This window comes from Nylanderia fulva, unplaced genomic scaffold (assembly GCF_048542155.1).
Source record: "Nylanderia fulva isolate GAGA-0341 unplaced genomic scaffold, ASM4854215v1 Scaffold2, whole genome shotgun sequence".
NCBI classification, from domain to species: Eukaryota; Metazoa; Arthropoda; class Insecta; order Hymenoptera; family Formicidae; genus Nylanderia; species Nylanderia fulva.
Window position 1 is genome coordinate 179,234 of NW_028190263.1, and position 22,348 is coordinate 201,581.

The 22,348-nt window shown below is 35.9% G+C and overlaps 1 protein-coding gene across 1 annotated transcript in view; it reads right to left on the minus strand.

Moving 5' to 3' along the window:
• Positions 1-22,348, minus strand: part of LOC114945203 (uncharacterized) — a 71,149-nt gene that overhangs the window by 8,889 nt on the left and 39,912 nt on the right. The window contains exons 3-8 of the mRNA XM_029321310.2: positions 14,320-14,388; positions 12,753-12,895; positions 9,529-9,746; positions 7,277-7,503; positions 6,532-6,858; positions 332-6,290 (exon numbers count right to left, since the gene is read on the minus strand). Coding sequence (XP_029177143.2) covers positions 332-6,290; positions 6,532-6,858; positions 7,277-7,503; positions 9,529-9,746; positions 12,753-12,895; positions 14,320-14,388 — 6,943 coding nt within the window. The remainder of the gene's footprint in view (positions 1-331; positions 6,291-6,531; positions 6,859-7,276; positions 7,504-9,528; positions 9,747-12,752; positions 12,896-14,319; positions 14,389-22,348) is intronic.

The window sequence follows — 22,348 nt, forward strand, 5'->3', positions numbered from 1 at the left end:
ACATTATTTTAATATAAGTAAAATATATAACGTATATAGATAATCTTTACAATCTTAGAAAGTTTTGTGAAAATAAAATTTTAATTCAGATTTTAATTCTCTTTTTAGTTTGAGCAATGAAGAATTATGACATTATATAGTATGGTACGCCGTTTTACTTTTTAATATAACATAAAAAATATTCCATTTAATATAAAATTTTCAATAATTAATTGTCTTATAAAATATAAATGAAATAAATTGAGAATTATTTTTATATCCAGCCATAAATTTAATTCTTGAATTATAATATTAAAAAAAATACAAGACAATATTGCGGGCGAATCCTTACCAATTTTTGTATTATTCTGCAATGACGTGGCAATGTTTGCAGGAATCAAAGTTCTCGGCGATATGTTCTCCTGAATCCCAATAATGTCGTTGAATTTTCTCTTCTTCGGGGAAATGATCTTGGTGCCGGATGTTATCTCGGTAGACATCTCTTTCGTGTCTTTCTGCTGTTGCTGACTACTGTCGTTCAGCATAGCGTTCACGTCGGTCTGCGAGGTGAAGGTGAGCGCGATGGTGGCACCTGATTGTATGGACACCGGTTTCTCGACATGAATCTCCCGCCCGTCCTGCGACGATTTCTTCTCCGATGATGAATGAGAGACCGCGGCAGCAGCTGCCGGCGCGATGCAGACCACGTTATCCGCTTTCAAGGTCGCGGGCGTCGACAGTTTATGTATTCCCGAGTTGAAGAGCCTTGTCGTGCCCTGGAGCATCGGGTTGCTGGCGATGACGCTGCAAATCTGCTGACTGTCCGATATCTCGTTGATGTTCCGGGCCCCAATCAGGCTGATAGTGGGATTATTGCTCTTGTTAACTACGATGGCGGCGTTCGGCGCCGGTGATTCGACCGCGATTCCGCTGCCAACAGTTTCATTCTTCATCGTCAGGTCGCTGATGACGTTGGGTTTCACGTCCGGCGTCGTCACCGTCGCCATGGCGGTCTCTCCGGCAAATTGCGCGCTTCCGCTCTGAGGTATCACCACAGACGCGGTCTGAACGTTCTGCGCACCGGTCAGCGTCTGATTGTTATTCGACAGGGTCTGCAAGGTGGGCTGCATCTTCATCTGCTTCACGTGCGGCGTAATCAGCTTGGTACTCTGATTGAGGAAGGATTGCAGCACTAGAGCGTTGGCGTTGCCGCTGGTACGCATAGTCGTTGGCATCGTGAGTAACTTAGATCCGCTCACTATATGAAACTGCTGAGTGCTTCCCTTGACCAACGGTAGCACGATGCTGGTCGGCATCAGCACCGAAGTACCTCCCATCTTGCCTGTAACGGAGGCGAGAGCCTCGCTGACGCTCACCGAACTCGGTTGCAACGCTTCCTGTACGATCACCGTGCGCGGCTGGCCCGAACCCGGCTCCTGGGTGAAGATGAGATTACGCCGCTTCACGTTCAATTCAACGCCGTCGTTCGAATCGCTCGTTAAACTGCGCACCTCCGCGCTTGCGTCCGCAGAGACGTGGCTGTTGACGCTCACCGACGGTTCGTCCGGCGCGGAGAATCCAGCCGGGCTGTCCTGCACGTGTACGATGCCGCTGGACGAGTCCTCGCTGCCCATAGTCCTGCCGAGATCGTCCGTGCTGGGACTTAGTTCGGAAGTTTGCTGTCCCGCCGGTTTCTTGCTCGAGCTCGACTTCTTCCTCTTCGACGACTGATTCGGATTCGTCGGCGGATTGGATCTTCTTCGGGGCGCCGGTTTGTTGTTCAGATCCGGCGAATTTCTCAATTGCTCCGCATACTCGTCCAAGATCGCGTAGATCCGCTGAGCGGTCTGCTCGTCTTCCTGCGGCTTCTGTTGCGGTTTTGGTATCGGCGACGCCTTGGACGTGTTAGTGGCGCTGGTCTTGACTGCTTTTGGCGTTGATTTCTTCACCCCGGTTTTAGTGGCGGCCGTAGATGGCGGCGTCGGTGGAGTTTTGCCAGATGATGGCGTGGGAGCCGGGGTTACGCAGGGACTCGACGAGCTCTGCGACGTGACGCTCAATGCCGGTGATGCTGCCGGTTGACAGTAACTAGTGACCACGACTACCGGCGTCGGTGCAGAGTTGGCCGCCACTTTAGCGGTGACAGCTTGGTTGCCGCTGCTCGGATTCACATAGGCCACGGAAACCTTCTGCGAGAACACGGAATCCTGCTGAAATGTCACGGTATTACTATTATTGCTGGCGAATGACTCGCTGTTGGCGCTAGGTTGCGTAGGCATCATCAACTGCTGCGCCAGGGCGCTAACGGAGATCTGTTGCTGCTGTTTATTTGCCTGGGTCTGCTGCGTAGTAGTCTGCGTCTGCACGGTTGTCGTGGTCGAGCTGCTGGAGATCGAATGGTGAGCCTGCGGCTGAGTACTCCTCTCCTTCACTTGTTCCAGCACACTTTCGAACTCCCGTAGCTGTTCCAAAGTCGTCGAGCTCACTTGGTTATCGATCGAAGAAGCCATCAGACTGTCCGCTCTCACGGCCTGTTGTTGTTGTTGTTGTTGTTGCTGCTGCTGCAGTCTCGGCGTCAAAACAGCCTGAATAGTTCCCGCCATTTGCTGCCTAACCGGGCGAATGATGTTAAGTTTAACCACTGGAGTTCTGCCACCCGGTACAGAGTTGGTATGCGATATGGTCGGTATGATGTTGAGCTGATTCGGATTATTGCCGGTTATCACCTTGTGCGTGTATATGACACTAGTGCTAGGCGTGTTTGCGTTCACGAGCTGCGTGAGTGTCTGGTTGGCGGCCTGGTTCGAGCCGATGGCGGCGTTTGCCGGGCCGTTACCGGAGCTTGGCACAATACTAACTATCTGCCTGTTGGCCGGCAATTGGAGATTGGGAATGATCGATTGCACGTTGATGTTGCCAGCGTTTGACTGCTGTTGTTGTTGTTGATGTTGCGATTGCTGCTGATTGTTCGGCACGGATGTTTGCACCGCTTTTGATAGATTCGTCGTCGTCTTTTGCGCAGACGCTGCTGCTCCTGCTGTCGCTTGCTGGACATTACCCAGAGGCGGATCAGTCGCGGCGACGCCACTTGCAGACGCATCCGTTGACAAGGTATAGAGAGTTTTGCGGAAGGCTTGATTAAACTTCGGCAGACCGGCATTTTGACCTGACTGCGATGCGCTCTTCGCGGAGGAAGCGGCAAGTCGATCGTAGGCGGTTCTATTAGACGACACGCTACCTGACGCATCTGTACCACGTTGTTGTTGTTGTTGCTGCTGCTGCGATGTATGTCGCGCAAAACCAATTCCGTCGTCCAAATTCTGCAAGCTTATAAGATTCCTCTGATTAGGATTGATCGGTGTAATATGGTAACTGCCGTCCGGTTTGTTTATGAGGACTGCCTTCAATGACTCGGATGTGATAGGTGTCGCGGCTAATCCTCCTGGAGACGTTGTCGTGGTCGTTGTCGTCGTCGTAGTTAAGATGGCAATCGTTCCCGTGGAGCATGGAGAGGAGGGTGATTTTTTTGGCGACTGATTGTTGTGCTGGTTGCTCGCGCGACGTATCTGTGCCATCGTTCGCACTGTACCGGACGATTCGATGACGGCGGCGTCAAGCTGATGTATCGTCGAGGGATTGTTAGCGGTCATCGTCGTCGCCGGGATCGTCGGACTGATGGTCGTCGGTGACGCGGCATCCGGCAGTTGATTGGCTTCCTCGCCAACCGCGTCCGGTGGCGTTCCGAGGTTCGAAGATCTCAGCGGTGGTGTCTGACCGGCCGGACTCATCCCGACGCCACTGTCGTGGCCGCCCGTTGAAGACGGCGTGCCCGGTAGTTGTATGCTATTGTTGCCACCGCTGCTGCTTTGGTTACTGGCCACGCTTGGTGTGCGCGTGGGCCGTGGAGGCGTGTTGCCGCTGACGTTAATAGTCGCCGCCGCCGCCGCGCCCGTCGAACTCGGGCTCTGCGGAATACCACTCCTGGAAAGCTGCACAACGTTCACCGTGGAGCGTTGCCGCGGCGGCACCATCATGTCCAAGGAATTCATACCCGGTACATTTTTAGCCAATATATCGGAATCCCTAACGGCTTTCTCGAGAATATCATATTTCATCTTACTCAAGTTGGGCTTACCACCGAGACGATGATGATCGCGATGGCCTTCGACTACCACGGAACATTCTACTAGGTCGGTTTTCTTACTAGTGGCGGTGTTCTTCTTACCACTCGAGGCGCGGGATGTTTGCTTCTTCTGATACGTCATCACGTTCTTATTGTTTGGCGAAAACGGCATCGTCGTCTTTATATTAATCAATTCGTTGGTAATGTCACCGGTGCTCAGCCGCTGTTGCTGTTTCTTGCGGTTCATCAGATTGCGGTCGGCCTCGTCTGCGCGCGTCAGCACGATCTTCGGATTCAGATTTAGCGTGCTCAGCATCGGTGCAAATTTCACGATGTTGTTCGTTGCCTGTTGCTCGGCGCAGTCCACCCGGTTGCCGTTGCTGGTGTCCTTGTTTAGCATGTTCTTCTGCAGGATCTGCGAGATCTTCTTCGAATTTTGCGGTCTGTACATCCTGAGAGTTTTGAGCACCGCCGGATCGCTTCGCCTCTCTGTCGTGATAATCAATTGCGCCGCAGCGGTATACGCCGAGCCCTTGATCGTCTCTTTGTTCTCGTCCATATCCGCGGAGAAGAGAGTGATGATGTCGTTGCTGCTGACATCGGAGGATCCGCTGGCGTCCTCGTGCGCGTTTGTATGTTGTGTCTCCTCATCCATTAACATGTAAGGACACGAGATGGAGTCAACGGTGAGCTTCGATGTCTTCGGTCGTTTGTTGTTGGATTCCTTGCCGCTGGATTTATTGGATTTTTTCTTAGTTTCCAGCCGACAACCGTCGCTACCTAAACTATCGGTCTGACTGTCTTGCGTATTGCTGTCGCTGTCATCCGATACCGAGCTGATTCTATCTCGAAAGCGCTTTGGTTTAGGCTCGCCGCTGTCGTAATCGCTCTCGGACGATTCTAGCCGATGAATCTTACGCGTTCGCGCGGTACGTCGTACGCGCAATACACTACCGCTGTCGGAGTCCGTCGTGGTGTCGTCCAAACTACGGCGTGCCGCCGAGCGCTTGTAGCCGGCCGCCGGCTGAAAGCTGCCGAACTGTTCGGAACTGTCAGATGGCAGGTCGGCCCACTGCTCGTAGCCCTTCTCGATACCGAAAAAGATGTCTTTGGTGTCGTCTTCCGATGGCCAATCCTTGAACTGCGAGTAATCGATATTTAAGAATTTCAGCTCCTTATTCGTATTGCGCATTTCCTCGGCGTTTTCCAGATACTGCTCGCACGAGTTCTTCAACTCTTTCCAATCTAGCACCCAGCTGAGCAAGTTGAAACGCGGACTGTTCAGTACTACGGCCAAATCGTCGCATAGCTGCGGCGAAAGACCCAATTTCTCGCCATCGAGAACTTGACTGGGCACAGATTTCTCGTCATAATTCACCGGCTCGCTCTTAATCACAAGCAGGGTATCTGGTGGTCTCTCCACGTTGCTCGGCATCGTGCTAGCTTCGTTCACTTGCGGTTTGTCGTCGCTCATTTTGTTGCTCTCAGTAAATTTGCCATAATTGAAGTTCAGTTCGCTGGCCGATTCGTCGGGAGATTCCTGTTTTAGATGCAACGGAGGACACTTGTTACTTGTTGGCGCTGGGGGTATTGTCGTATCGGTTTTGTTGGGCTTCGCTGTTAACAGACTTTTTAGTAACTGATTGGTTTGCTCGAAAGTCTTCGTCACTTGTTCATTCTGAAAGTCTACGCTCTTCGTGACGGTCGAATTTTGATACGGCGGATGCGTTTCCGAAACTATCGAACTTGACGACTGTGCCGAGAATGTTTCCGCAACGCTGTTATTCTCCGTTATCTCAGTTTTGAGCTTAATAGTCGGTATAGGGAGATCATTCTTTTTTGGATCCTTTTCTTCGATTTTGTCGGGGTCTTCTCTCTTAATGGTTTCCACCTCTTGCGAAACACCGTCTTCCTTGGCCTTTCCACACGCCACTGCCAATTCCTTTATTCTGTCGTAGCAAGCTCTGGTAGGATGTAAGGAGAATACCGTCAAGACGCATTCCTTCGCAATGCCGATATTACCGTCTACTACGTCCGCCAATTTGAGGAATTGCGTACTAAGACGCTTGGCGGTCTCGCGCTCTTTATCCTTGTCTGACTTTGCCTTCTGGCTCTCGAGCTCGTTCATGTCCGCCGTCAGCGCTCTAATATACAATTCGATCACCAAAGGTTTTATACTCTCGCCAAACTGCAATTAAACAAAGATTATTTTTCTCCAGATTTTATTTCTCCATACGTATATTAAAAGAAAATTAAATTTCTATTTTATTCATTTTTAACTTTGTTTAACTTATATGAAAGTATATTCATTACTTATTGAGAGAATAAAATTATACACTGGAGGAATACCTCCAGTAAAATAAACAAGATATTGGAGTCTCTCAAATATTTTTTAAAATGTTAAAATTTTAAATTAAACGTTTACTTACATGTTTTGCAAGTACTGCACAGAAGATATAAATATGTTGAGCACTTTCCGCGGGTTCAATTAATTTCCTAATCATGCCGGGCAGAGTCGGTGCGACGTCCTTCAATTTTGCATGCAGTAGCGCCCAAGAGTTTAAGATCTGCTCTAAAATGTTTGCACCGGTTTCTGATATTGGTCGAACCATCCCGGCAGTAACGAGATACTGCGCGACCAACTCCGCGGCCTTTATCGAATTTCTCCAAACACGCGCCGTTCCATACTTGGTTGGCTTCTCACCGCTAAGCCTCTGGACCAATTCAAGCCCGTCGTTGAGGTCCATTAATTTTAACTGTAACAAAGCGCACAGTTATAAATTCTAGGACGGCAGAATTCATGCAAGACACTTTCTTCGATTGTAAAGGAACGTATCAATCTTCCGAATGCACTACGTAATAATTCTAACAAACTCAAATTGGTTTAAGAAAATGTTTTTTGAGAGTTTTGATGTATACTTATATTATAGCTTTGTATGTTAACAACTTTTAGCAAATTAAATCAATGTGACTCATCATAGAGTAATTTGGTATAAATGCTAGATTTGTTGTTTCTTCAAATGAATCAAATTGATTTAAGAATAGAATTTGAAATTCGGAAATCTATACATAGAGAGATTCCCGAAGATTTGCATTTTAAGGGAATTTTAAGGGAACGATCGAACGAGACTTTCGGTAAAATATACTCGAGGATATCCTTCCATCGATACCTACTTGAGCGAAAATATCTTGCGTGCGTTTCAATTTGTACAAGAGGACAATGTACACGTCGATCATGTAGTGGACGTGATGAGACTCCGAGAGCGATCGTAGTCGATCGCTTCGTCTGAGGGAGCGAACGCACGCAGCGGCGAGGTTCACCGCTATGTCCTCGCAGCGGTCCTCGCAGAGTATTTTCAGTCTCATCGTCAGCAGCTCGCCTTTCTCCGAACAACAGAATTCTAAAACCAAAGCACACATGTCACTCCACCAGATTCGATGATGTATTAATTTTTCAAAAAATAAAAAAACTACAGATGGCCAAATCTGTCTTGATTAAACTCACTCGAAATCGCTCAAGTATTTTTATTTAAATGCCACGAGAAATTCGATCTGAATTCACAGTTGAAAAATTTGTGTTTAATTTAACAGATATCACATATCCCAAATGATCCATAGAAATTTTTATGTTAATTTAATATAATATGGATACTGTTAAATGGAGATACAAATATGGTGTTAATACTTTAACACAAAATAAATGCAAAACTTCAAATAATTTGAAATAAATTTTGTGTAAAATTAACGTAATTTTAACTGTAAAAATTAACTAAAAATATGTTAATTTTAGATTTTATCATTCCCACTTATATATTAGAAAATAGAAAATTATTTTATATTATAAAATAGAAAATCAACATTTTTTTCTGCAAATTTTAACAGATAAAGCTTGTTATTAATAAAGCAGAACATATTTATTACGTAAAATGAAAAATAGATACACATTGTTTTATTTTTACATCTTTTTTCAGTTGTGTTAATAATTTAACGTTTACACGTTCAATTAACACATGTTAAATTAACACATAAATATGTTAAATATTTAACAAAAAAATTGTAACAAGAATCGTTTTTAATAAGAAAACATAAATTTTTCTACTATAAAGTAAATAAAAATAAAATAAAAAAAAATAAATAAATAAAATAAATCGAAATCTTTACTAATTTTCTCACTGAATTTGCAACATAAATGTTCGACGAGATTAGTTTATAAAACCGTGACTGAACAAATATAATCTTTTATTGGCCAAGAACAATTGGAGATTTAATGTATTAAAGACAAGCAATTGTGTGACTGCTGTATATATGTGTCATGCCACATGTTATTCTATGATTCATCTTTTACTCAACATGAATACAAATACACAACTTATGGATAATTAAAATTTATCAGTTATAATCATATTAAGTACATTTGATATCTTCAAACTAGATATTTAAACGTTAACTAGATATTTAAAACAAAATAAAAAAACTTCTTCATTAAACAATTAAAGAAACACACATTAAAAATATGTGTTTAATAATTTATTTTTCTAAAGATATGACACAAAATGTAAAATTACCGAAATATCCATACTTTGTTCAAAGTTAAAATAAAATTATATTGTCTTAAAATATAGAGTTGGCCAAACAATGTTCTCATTTCATCTTTTTAAGAAAATTCAAAAAATAAATTTTATGTATAAAATTAAAATTTTATTTTCTTAAATTATACATATATTGACTGATTTGTTCGATTATTTTCTGTCATTTTTTAAAATATCTTCTGTTCTGTCCATTTATTTTCAAAAAGGAAATAGAAAAAAACTAGACAAATAGAACTTTTATTTTTCTCAGCAAAAAAAGTAAACTAAACTAACTACATTTTGTAAATCTCGAGATATTTCAATTTCTTCCCAAGGAAAGTCTATATAAGGACGCTAATAGTATATCTATTTTTGACTTGTATACTTTTAATAATAAAACACGATCAAATTCTTTTTTCTTTTTTTTTTCAAACTTATATCAAACGTGACTGAATATACAAAACTAATTTTTACATTTTTTTTAAGGTAAATGTCAATTTTCAAATTACACACACAAAAATAATTTTTCGTTATATAATTATTATACATTTATTTATTTTATTACTTGTATAAGTTTTTAATATATTTTAAAATTATTGAAATTTTATTATATATTCTATATTTAAAATTGTGATTGATATTAATATGTTTTATTATGATAAATATTAATTAGAGGAACTCTTATAAAATCCTTCCAATACCATATTGCCCTACCATGAATTTCAGGATAAATTCTAAGAGAAAATTTGAAGCTAATGCATTCATATAATAAACGACTCTGGAGTCATCCTTTGAAGAAGGAAAAAAGCCCTATTTTGGCCAACTTATGCGATACTAATATACTTTGTCTCTTCTTACCCTCTTCATCTTCGGAATTCGGTTGGCCGTTAAGTATGCTGTCGAGGCTGGAATGCGCCCATGGATTGTTCACCAGAGTCAGCAGAGCGGTACACCTGGGCGCAGCGGGATGTTGCACCAGCTGAGTTGCACACCTCTGCAGCGTTACGCAGAGGTGCGTTTTGGCGACGGGTGCTAACTTGGGCCACTCCCCGCGCAATACCAGTGTCAACGTATGTCTGCACAACGGAGAGCAACAACGTGAGTGAGCCGCAAACCGCGCGTAGAAAGAACAACGTGTTTGCGCGCAACTTGTTTTTGTTTGCCCCTGTATTTGTGACACTCGCGCCTGAGCGAGAATATTAAAGTAAAAGGCGAAAAAGGAATTTCTACATTCGCAAATTGAATAAAATCAGACCATTTACACATTCAAAGTCTCTTAATTTTAAACAAACATTTTTCGTCATTTTTAATTCATCACTAATAATCTAATAATTGTATCATGTGGCTAGATTTATACGAGCTTTTTAACGAGAAACAAAAGAGACAATAATTAACTTATAATTTATTATATCTAAATTAAATTTTAAAGGAATTTTTGTATACTCGTGAATTGACCAAAATCAGACCGTTCATATATTCAAAGTGTCTTAATTTTAAACAAACAGTTGTCGTAATTTTTAATTTATCCACTAATAATCTAATAATTGTATTACCAGGGTGTCTAGTAAAGTTTGAAAATGAAATTTAAGGACATTTCAAGGAAATTTGCACGATTTTTCAGTAATATAATAAAGATGTACAAGAAACTGAAAACTTTATTTTTTTTTATCAAGTCGGTATAATTGCATGTTAATGAAAATTTATATATATATATATATATTGTATATGCATTACAAATATTAGCTACAATATTCTCTTATATTTGAACGTTTAAAATCTGTAAATAACTTATGTGTAACACATATTTGGACTCAAAATTTAAGTACATCTCTGGGATTTTAAAGAACAAATAAAATTCCAGAACATTTCAAGACTAGACACCCTGATAATCTAATAATTGTATTATGTAGCTACAATAGATTTATACAAGCATTAAGGAGAAACAAAAGAGAAAATAATTAACTTATAACTTATTATACATCTAAATTAAATTTTTATCAAAGTGATAAATATAAGGCCAACTTATCGAGCTGAATATTCGAGATGTTCAGTCAACTACCATTTATTACATGTATAAATTATAAAACTACAGTCATTATATTAAAACTAACGCAAATTACAATCATTCTATAAACGTTTCGACCGCACGCGGTCTTCTTCAGTATAATTATTGAAATATAAATTCTTACAATTCACATAATATCGAAATTTAATTATAGTTATTCAGAATCAAGAGTTTTTGAGTAATTAACGCGTGTTTCAATCCGTCCTGTCCAACAATGTTCGCCTCGATATGATCCCTGATTTTGTTCAGATCTCGGATAGTTTCATCGTTAATATGCGAGAAATTAACCCGTTCCGTAGGCGCTATCATCGTTCTTCTTGATAATTTGCTACTTATTAACAGTTATTAAGGATGACACATAACAAACCAACAATACAGAAAGACAGCTCATTTTAAACTGGGGAGTTTAAAATGAGCTGTCTTTCTGTATTGTTGGTTTGTTATGTGTCATCCTTAATAACTGTTAATAAGTAGCAAATTATCAAGAAGAACGATGATAGCGCCTACGGAACGGGTTAATTTCTCGCATATTAACGATGAAACTATCCGAGATCTGAACAAAATCAGGGATCATATCGAGGCGAACATTGTTGGACAGGACGGATTGAAACACGCGTTAATTACTCAAAACTCTTGATTCTGAATAACTATAATTAAATTTCGATATTATGTGAATTGTAAGAATTTATATTTCAATAATTATACTGAAGAAGACCGCGTGCGGTCGAAACGTTTATAGAATGATTGTAATTTGCGTTAGTTTTAATATAATGACTGTAGTTTTATAATTTATACATGTAATAAATGGTAGTTGACTGAACATCTCGAATATTCAGCTCGATAAGTTGGCCTTATATTTATCACTTTGTTTTCAATATACGAGCGACAATTGTATTAATTTATTTTTAAATTTTTATCCTTTTCAAATTAGATATTATAGAAATGACAATCTCTTTATAATCTCGTATATATCTTTGTATTAATAATGATAAAGTAATGAACGAAAAGGTCGGAATAGGACGTCCATTAGACTAATCGAGAAACAACGTTTCGTTATTTATTCATGTCTATAGGATAATTTAACTAATCCGCTAAAATCAATACCGAATAGGTAATTAATTACAACTTCGCTAAGAGAGAAGCAACCGAAAATTTCACAAATCATCCTTTTCGGACCACCCTGTATCTGTAAGGCGTCTCGGCTGTATACCTGTCACGTTAACGTGAATTTGCGTCGCATTGCTATTCAAAATTCCAGGATCGTTTGTATGACGGCGCTACATACGTGCAGATTCATTACTCTCAGTGCAGTCGGTCTCTCTCTATCACCCTTCCCTTCTCGCGCTTTTTCTCTCTCTCGTCACGTTCATCTGCCGTAGAATGACGCTGTTACATCGAAACTCGTTTCGTGTTATCTTTATGTTGAAAAAAGCTCCAAGTAAGGAAAAAATCGTATTACGCGTCAAGTAAATCATAAGTATATGCGGATACTTTATAATATTGATATATAATTTGATAATAATAAAAATAATTAAATAAAATAAAATTCAATCAGCAATCTTGAAAAATGAGAAATAAAACAAATAATAAATATAAACCATAAAAATAAGAATAATGTTATAAAAGCTGACAGAATTGTTCTTCTACACATTCAGAATATTTAGTCAACATAATTCTTAAAAAAGGAAGAAAAGAAAAAGAAATTATTTGGAGTAAAAATGATATAAATAAGTTTAATCTATCATATTTTTCTTAATTAATGTAGATCTCTCACATGATAGCTCTTTTCAACGATATCAACGATGTAACTCGATAAGGGACGCGATTTTGATAATATAATTATATATTCTGATAATAATATTAATGAATATAATTAATTCTGACAATATATTCTGAAAATTAATTTCAAGTGTCATCGTTAAAACCCCCTCGTCGGAAGTCTTGGCGAGTTTGGCCATTAATTGAGAGCCGGCTGCATAATCGCGGATGCAACAGTCGATGAATGACTTGTACTCACCTGTGAGCCCATTCTATGACTGACTGGATGGCCTCGGGCGGTGCCGCAGGAATATAATTGGTGACATACTCCCAGGCTGCCAGGAGTGCACTCACCTTGTCACTGTACTTCTTCTTGCTGTCGCTCAGTGTTACCTCGAGACCCTGCGAAGGAGAGAGAGAGACGAGAAATACGCTCGATTAAAAGGAATTGGAAAATCATCGGAAAATGGAGATGAGAAAATAAATGATGATAGCGTAGTGCGAGAGATGCATTAATGAGATATCTATATGTATAAATAAAGAGTGACACCGCGTTTTCCCATATTTACATTACATTGAATCCTTCAATATATATTATTATTAATTATACAGATTACTTTTTCTGGTTGAAAACGCATTTCCTCATCCATCTAATTACAAATCGTATTTGTGTACACAGATATTTCCTATTTGTAGACAGCAAATAATCAATATTTGTGTCTTGAGTAATTAATTAATCAAATGTTCATCGAAATGTCTGTATATACATATATCTTCCAGCTTTCCATCCTCACACATACATCATCTTCTATTCTATTTCCTTTTCATTCCTTTCTCTCATTAAATTAAATTTATAAAATCGGAATATGAAATTTTGATTTTTGTAAAAATGTTATCTATACGTTTCATTGTTTTTTTTTATTATGTCAAGATACATTAAGTATTATTAACTTGAGATTGAAGAGAATATTACGCTCTATATTTAGATCTACAATAAAATAAAGAAACAATTACAAACTGAGTTGTAATTCATTAATATTAATAAATAAACTCATCGATCATGTATTAAATTATGACTAAAAATAGAGGAAAGATTGAGAGATATAAATATGTAAGAGATATTCATGTCAAATATTACCTAAGAAGAAAAAAGCACAAAACTTCTATTAACGAAAAAAATGCAGAATATTAAAAAAGACCATAATAACCTCTCGTTAGATTCACGTTCCTTAAAAACCGATGTCTTAATATCGATCGATACATCAACATCCTATCCGATAATTTTACATCAACGATAAAACGTGTGTTAAATAAAAAATGTAGTATTATTGTGTGTGATGGAAACATATTTCTAAAATTTCGCAATTTCTTCGAATATTACATTTTACAAGAATATTTTCGAGGACGTTTATTAACAAGAAATGGAAGTGTCTCTCTCTGATTTTAATGGCCTTTGAATATGTTATAAGATAGCTCAAAATGAAACACGTATTTTTTTAATAATTTTACTTTCGCGTACGCTTAGGGGTTGAAATGAGCCGTCGAAGATAACTTGGTATACTTCTTTTCCAGTGAATATCTTTGAAACCGTAAGATATATGAAAAAGCGATTCAGATAAAAGTTTTATGGCTCTTTAATGGCCCTTTATAACCGCACATTTACATCTTTGAAAAATGTATTGCTAAAAATATTATTTTGCAACATATGTCTGTAAAAATATTGAAGGACTCATGTATCTAATGTTCGCGAAAAAAAAAAAAAATTTTTATTTTATTTTACCTTACTTAGAAAAGCCATCTATTCTTCAATTTTGTGCTATTGTTACCTTTAAAAGATATTCTTGATGTGGTCCTTTGGAGCTCACGAATGGGCCACTGTGCGTCGTTGATTGAAGCTGCAAATAAACAAAATATAAAGATTAAAAAAAAAACATTCAGAAATAAAATGTGACTTTTTGCTTAAAATATCATATTATATGCTTTATTGCAAAAATTCAATTTTAAATATAACTATAAATAGAAAATATTTAATATTTAATTATAGAAATTTTATTTGAAGAAAAAATAATTTGTAAAAACGAAAGAATCGAGTATTTTAGAATAAATCTGTCATATTAATCTGATCAAGATCATTTATGTATTTTATTATTATACAGAAATAAGATTGAGAATCGTATTTCTCAATATTGGAGATGCGCTGCGGATATATTACGAAATCGTTGTAAAACCGGGTGTAACTGCGAGTTAAAAGAACGGGAGAAAGAGAAAGAAGGAAGAAATGTCATCCTTGTTGAGAGACGTCGCGACGCTTCTCGCAGGAATACCGCCGACGGTATTCCTAGCAACGTATATATTCAGGAACGTACTCGACACGTCGCCCACAAATTCCCTGCGAATGTGCCTGATGTATCGTGTATCCGGAATACCGAGCAGTATATAGCGCGCGCAAAATTCTCCGATAATTCTATGTGTGTATGTGTGTGTGTGTGTGTGTGTGTGTATGTATGAGAGAGAGAACGAGAGAGAAAATGTCTTTGCGCGATCAGCGAAAAATCTTGACATAAAAGTAAACACAAGGCGAGACACGATGACGTTGCTTTAATCAAATTTCTGTAAAATAAAAAATGCGAAGAGTTTTAGCATGATAAATGATGAAATACATCTACTATAAACATATGTCTATAGCATAGAAAAAAGTTATTTGGTCCCAATCTTTAATAAAAGAAATGTAAATAAAAATGTTTCATAAAAATTTTGCAGAAAAAGGAGGATGCAGCTTTCACACTTTTACAAGATAGAATAATTTTTTTATTATTATATCCATTGTCTTTTACAAAAATAGCTATGTCCTCCATTCAATATTCTCTCAACGTGGAACAAAATTAACTCGTATACAGTTACGTCAACATTAAAAAAAAAATTGTATAGGTACGTCATTTCATTGCACATGCTTGTTTTTGAATTTTTGTTTACACGCATTTAAAAATAATTAATTTAAAAAAATCAGGGGTACTAATTTCGCACATTAACCCCTAAATTTTTGAAATTTAATTTTTGATTAACTTCGATCGATTTTCATTTGCACATTAAAGTCCAAGTTGAATTCTCATTTGCATACCTTTAATAAAGTTATTAACAATAAAGTTAGGGACGGGAGGAATAACTTCATACGGGTCAACAAGTTTTCATAAATCTTTCAAAGGCTGCAAACACGCGAGATTATTACGGTGAACGCTGCAATATACCCTATGCAATACACAGCAATAGCCTACGTCACAAATCAATTGTAACGTTGGCTTTTATTATGAAATACAAGTCTATAAGTTCTCCCAAATCAATTTACCTCTATGCCTCATACGTGTAACTATGTTTACCGCATGCAATCAGCGTAAATCACAGTCGCAGTTTTAGCGTTTATGTCTGTGGATACTTTTTACATTCGAAACTTCAAAATTTAAATGAAAAAAAGTATAACAATAGTCTGATAGAGAGTCGCCGTGATATTTGATTTTTGAATTAGTTAGTCTCTCAGCATAAAAATGTATATATATTTTAAAATATATATAATTAACTTAAGTAAATATTCTGTGCTCTTTTTTCATTTAAAACGTTTGTGCTATTTATGAAATATTATATAATCTACCGGCCTATTATCTGCTATTTTTTTCGTTGTTAGCATTTATTTCAGTTTTTCTCGTTTAATATAATTTCTCTCTATTGCAACTTTTTTTTTTAGATACCGCGAGACGATTTTTATACGTGGCTCCAATTCCACAGTCTAGTTTATTCAATTTTTTACCAACTTTTTGTTGGCAATCATATTAGTTTTAATCCGTTGCGCGTTTTCGCGATATGTAAGTTTTGCTCGTAATCCGCTTAGCGTTATCATGTGGCAAAAGCGCTGGAAATATCGAGCGCGGCCCAGCAACTTAATTTCGCAGCATTTATCAGAATCGATTTATCCATCGGGCGATCTCGTTCGCGGATCTATGGATTGGTCTTTGATGGTACGGCCAACTTTCCGGAGATTTACGAATCTAGGTCAAATGGATCCACCGCGTAATAACTTTTGAGGTTGACATTGAGGTAGCACAAAATTCCTCGAGGGCTTCATCCGCTCGAACGATATTATGACAAAAAGAATTGCTTGCTTCCGCCACATAAAAGATTTTCCGCGGTATATTACTGTTGTATTATTATCATTATTACTATTATTATTAGTATTGTTATTATTGCCAAGCTAATTCGAGCTTTCTTTTTATTAAATGGTTTAATGTCGAAAAATTGCACCTATCCAAAATTAATAAAAATTCTTGATTTTATTAAAAGAGATTTTTTTAACATGTCTCTCTTTTATATTTGCGCGCACGAGTGATCTTATATAATTGAATAAATTTTTCTATAAAACGTTAACTGCGGAGGCGCAGAAAAACTTATAACGAGTCAATCAAACGTAATCCGAATAGCTATAAAATTTCCAGGAGCAGGTGCAAAACTTACAATAATTTCTTTTCCAAGCACGCACGCTGTCCGATCGTTAGACTGGAGCTTTATTCCAAAGCACAACTTGCAAGCTCGATTACTTACACGGAAAGACCTCCGATTCTGCGCCCCGCGTAACTTTGACCATTTGCAACTTTCGTGTTGCGTTCCGGCGAAGCTTTCCTTCCTGCCTTCTCTAAGCTGGAAAACGGAGCTCGTTTCCCTCGATTTCGTTTTCTTTCCGATGAAAATAGTTTTATATTCTCACGTAACAAACGGACGTAACTACACATATATATGAACGGCACAGAAAAGAGAGAGAGAGAGACGCCTTTAATATTCCTCTTTTCTTTCTCTTTTATAATATCCTTTTCAAGCTTTTGAGATAAATAGATGTTAGAATAGCAATTTCGCTATTCTTCAAAATGCAATCGTACGAGATGTAAAAAAAAATAAGCGTATACGATATAAAATAACAAGATTTTCTTTTCAAAAGAGATTTGAAGTTGAATTATTTGTCTTACAATTAAACAAATAGATATATAGACTCGATATTGAAATAAATTTTTCATATTGATAAAACTTTGCTAATTGGTTATGTAAACTCGATTATAAATACTAAAATAAGTGCAGTTAAAATGCATTGCATTGTATCATTTTTTAGAATAATTATAATGAATTTTTACTTAATTATGACTTAATTATAAAAAACTGATTTAAACTAAAATTAAAATCCAAATTTTTTACTTAAATTTTAGGACAAACTTATTGTCAGTTAATTAAAAAAGTGTTAATTGGAAGTGTTTGTTATGTATTAACATTTATAACCTTTAATCTATAACGACAATCTTTTAATTGCATAAAGTTTACGTATCTTGAAATTTTATTAAATCTTTTTGAGAAAACATCTATTTTCTCTTGACAAGTGGAAAAGTAATTTATTTTGAATAATAGATTCAATGCGCTGCCATTCATTTAAAATTGAATTAACGATGGAAACAACTTTCTCTGTATATTATTATTTTTCAATCAATTCTAAATTAAATAAGCATCATTGTTTATCAAAGTATCACAAATGGTCACATATGCGGCAAACAAATATTTAAATAAAAATTAACGTAATATCAAGTTTTAACAAAATAAATATCTTATATGAGAGAGATGGGGGCTTTTCGTAAAATTCATCAACGCTAATGGAATTATTGTTTCCTATAATGTGGTTATTAATTGGCTATGTATTCAGTATTATTCAATATGCAATGAATTACACGAGTCATTCAATAGGTAATAGTAAAGAGAATCATATCAGAATCCAATTATATACTTTATCTTTTAACAATTACTCTTCCTTTTTTTTCTTTTTATATTAAAATATTATTTAATTTTATTATACATATTATTTCAAAATATAATAACCAAACACAATCATATGTATATTAATTAATTAGGTATATAAAAATTGTATAAAAAATAAACACTGTCTTTTAAAAAATTGTTAATTGTAATTGTAAACTCTTAAAAAAATTTAACTGTTTGAGATGTATTTTTAAATATTTACATGTGTATAGTTTACTTTTATATTAGCCAACCCTAGAAATAAATTACATTAGTACTTTCAATTTTTTATAAAATTATTAACTTTTCACATCGTTAAGGACTTAAAAGGAAAAAGAAAAAAAGAAAAAATGTTCTTTTTATTGAAAATAAAAATAAATCGTGCAGCAATATCAAATGCAGGTCGTATCGGTTTTCTAATTTAGAACAGCATCCAGCTGCACACGGAGCCGACAATCGATAAGTTCAATTATTAATAAGAAATTACTATTTTGGGATACAGTTAATTATATTTGGAGAAAAGATGTCTAACGTTATAAAGAAATGGCGCGTGTCATCAACACGTTTTGCAATCTCATTCTTAATTGATAGCCGATACATCATCGTCGAAGAATTTTCGATATCAACGACATCTCACAAAAATAAATAAATAAATAAATGAGATATACAAAACGATAGGTTAAACATTGCTATAAATGCATTTATATTAAATATCGTATCAATTAATTCGTGAATACTGTATTAAACTATGCAACATGTAATATAACCATATTATGAAACACAACAATAATTCGACGAGATATTTTGTGAGATTTAAATTATAATTTAATTCAATTTAGGAGTTAATGAGCTTTCTAATTTTCTCTCGGGGTGTATATCGAAAACAATTATATTATTTATCCGAATGATTAAATCCGTAAAACTGATTCGATTTCGAAAGCATTAAAAAAAACTGGTAAACTAACGCTGAGAGAAATTGATGCGTAAATAATTAATATTTTATGATGTGATGTTTTCAGCGGTAAAAAATTCAAAATAATATCCAAATTTGTATCCATCGATTGTGTAAGATAATCTAACAAAGTAATTGCAATAAGAAAATGTACATATGATAATAAACAAATATTGTTCAATAAAATCTTCATGATATTCATAATTAATAAATATTATAAATCATTCAAAAATTATTCTAACTATAACAATTACTAGTAATATAATAGGCCTACATAAATTTGCTCGTTTATGTAGGCCTATTATATTACCAGTAATTATTATATTTTATACGAGCTATGGGCACATAACTTTCTCGAATTACAATTTTACTCTAACTGTATTATTAGAAAATAATTATTATTGTACTTTTACTATATCAATAATAAAAATATTTTGATTGATATAAATTTGTCTTTTCTTTTTTAAAGAAGATGGGAAATATAATATACCTATGTAATTGTTCATATATTCGCATAAAATAAATGGTGAGCGTTATTATTTGCATAATTTTTAGAAAGAAATGACTACGATATGGAATATCATTCACGGGAAAAAAAATTAGCTACCATAGCTAAATTTTAGCTGTCCATATATTACACATAAAATTTAGTTATCATGCTTAAATTTTAGCTATGACAACTAATATTTTTTAACTATAACATTCTCCGTTAAACTATGGCTAAAAAATATTAGTTACTATAGCTAAAATTTAGGCACGATAACTAAATTTCAGGTTGTAATATATAGACAGCTAAAATTTAGCTATGGTAGCTAATTCTTTTTTTCCGTGAATGATATTCCATATCGTAGTCATTTCTTTCTAAGAATTTGAGACATTATACTTTTTATCTATTTGTGAATTTGAAAAATATAGAACAATAGAGAAAATAATGCTGAAATATCAAAGGGAATTTTTCCGTGTCATGTTTTGTACAAAACAATCGCACAAGGAGAAATGGTATGAAAGCAATGCACCAGCCACGCAACTCTTTGGAAAACTGCCAAGTCAAGTATAATGCTCAGCAGTAAAAGTCGATTCATCGGATCGGTGAAGTCGGTATGCGGCACTCATTCGAGGAACTCATTCGAAATATTCATTGATTGCACTCTTTTCTCAGTACATTCGCCCACTTGTTATTTTTTTCATATATGACAGTTCACGATTTTTTACATAAAATCAAAATAATAAAATTGCGTTGAGACACGAGAAAAAGAATTTTAATACGAATTTTAATTTATATTCCTGTTACGTTACCGGTTATTTTATTTTTGCTTTCAATATCAATTCTTCCCTTCAGTGACAATTAAGAAAATTCGAGAGAAAACTGCATGTAATTAAAGCGTATGTTCGTGTGTGTGTGTGTGTGTATAAATGATGATTAATAATAATGCAATATATTATACATTAAATATTATTATTTAGATTTATCTTGCCGTTCGTATTGTGTAAAATAATTGTTTTCAAAAATATTGAAGATATATAAAAAAACATTTTCAATATTTGAAAAAAGAAATTTATGTGGCTGAAATTTTTTAAAAAAATAAATCACAAATTTTGCATTAAAATTGAATTGCCATTTGTTCAGCCATAAATGTGGAATACTATATCGCAATAGTGCTTCTCGCGTCGATGAAGACAAAAAAGACCGAACTACCATCGAGTTGCACAAACAGATAAATCTTAATGCCGGAAAAATAGAACGGTAAAATACCATGTCGTTTTTTCCGCGATCCCCTTGATCGGCATTTTTTCAAATCGACGAAATAAAATACGCGGACGATAACGTAAACCCCACGGCGCTTATTGCACAAGAGTTTATCCAGTTCTGTCCCTCTTTCTCTCTCTCACGGATGTATAAAAATGGACCGGGCGGTGGTGGATTATTCGCGTGGAATTCCGCGGTTGTATACGTCCAAAGCTTTGAGCTTTGAAATTCCTTTCTGGCGATACTGACAGCCAATTAGCGCGATGACGCCCGCACGCGCGAGTACGCTCTTTCTCTCTCTCTCTCTCTCTCGTGTCTACAACATCGTGAAATCGCAAGCAAAGAGGATTAAGCTTGCCACGCGCTCTCCTTTCCTTCCTGATTGCCGCCGGATTCAAAGTTCGTGATCCTGCGTCAATACGAGCATCATAAAGTAGGGTTAAATTGCAATATGGGAAAATCAATAGCAAGAGACAACGTATTTCGTCGATTCTCACCAAATTTCCTTATACTTGTTTGATATTAAGAAAACCAATATTGTTGTTTTTATCACTGCGCACTGAAAATAAATTTATTAACTTGACTAAATCTTTCAACTAAATATTTTGTTAATTGAACATATAAAAATATTTAAATTAAATGTAATATATATATATATATTAAATCTGACAAAACGTATATATACTAATATATGTTCAATTAACAAATATGTTAAATAGTAATTTAGTTGAAAAATTTAATCAACTTAATAAAATTTTTTTCAATGCAGAAACATATAGTACGAAAAAAAGATGATTTCTTGTGCAAAAATGAGTCGAAAACTTAAGGTAAAGCTTTTCCATACTTTGATTTTAGTTTTATAAAAATTAATTCTGAAGTTTGGAAAATTAATATAGTAGTTATATTTTTTCAAGAAAAAGATTACGTTTAAACAAGTTAAAAATAGGAAATTTTTTCTTAAGAAATTAATTATTAAAAATTATTTTTGCACGAGAAGAAAATTATTCCCTTTTCATTTTGTACTACATTTTTCAATTTTCGTATAATAGCTGCATACATCCTCTCAGATCTATGATAAAAAAATTTTTCCCTTCTTGACATTGTATTTCTTGGAACTTTAATTCGAATTAATAATTAATAAACAAGAACTGTTACAATTTCGAAGTAGAGCGATGTAATTAAAAGAAAAAAGCTTCTTAATTCACATCTATTTAAGTTACAGTTGAGGAGGTACACAGAAGCATTCAAAGATAGAGATTGATTATTTTACGATAGAGTATCAAAATTGTTCTATGGTTCGCTTTATAATTGAAAGATATTTTAAGAAAATATGTACACT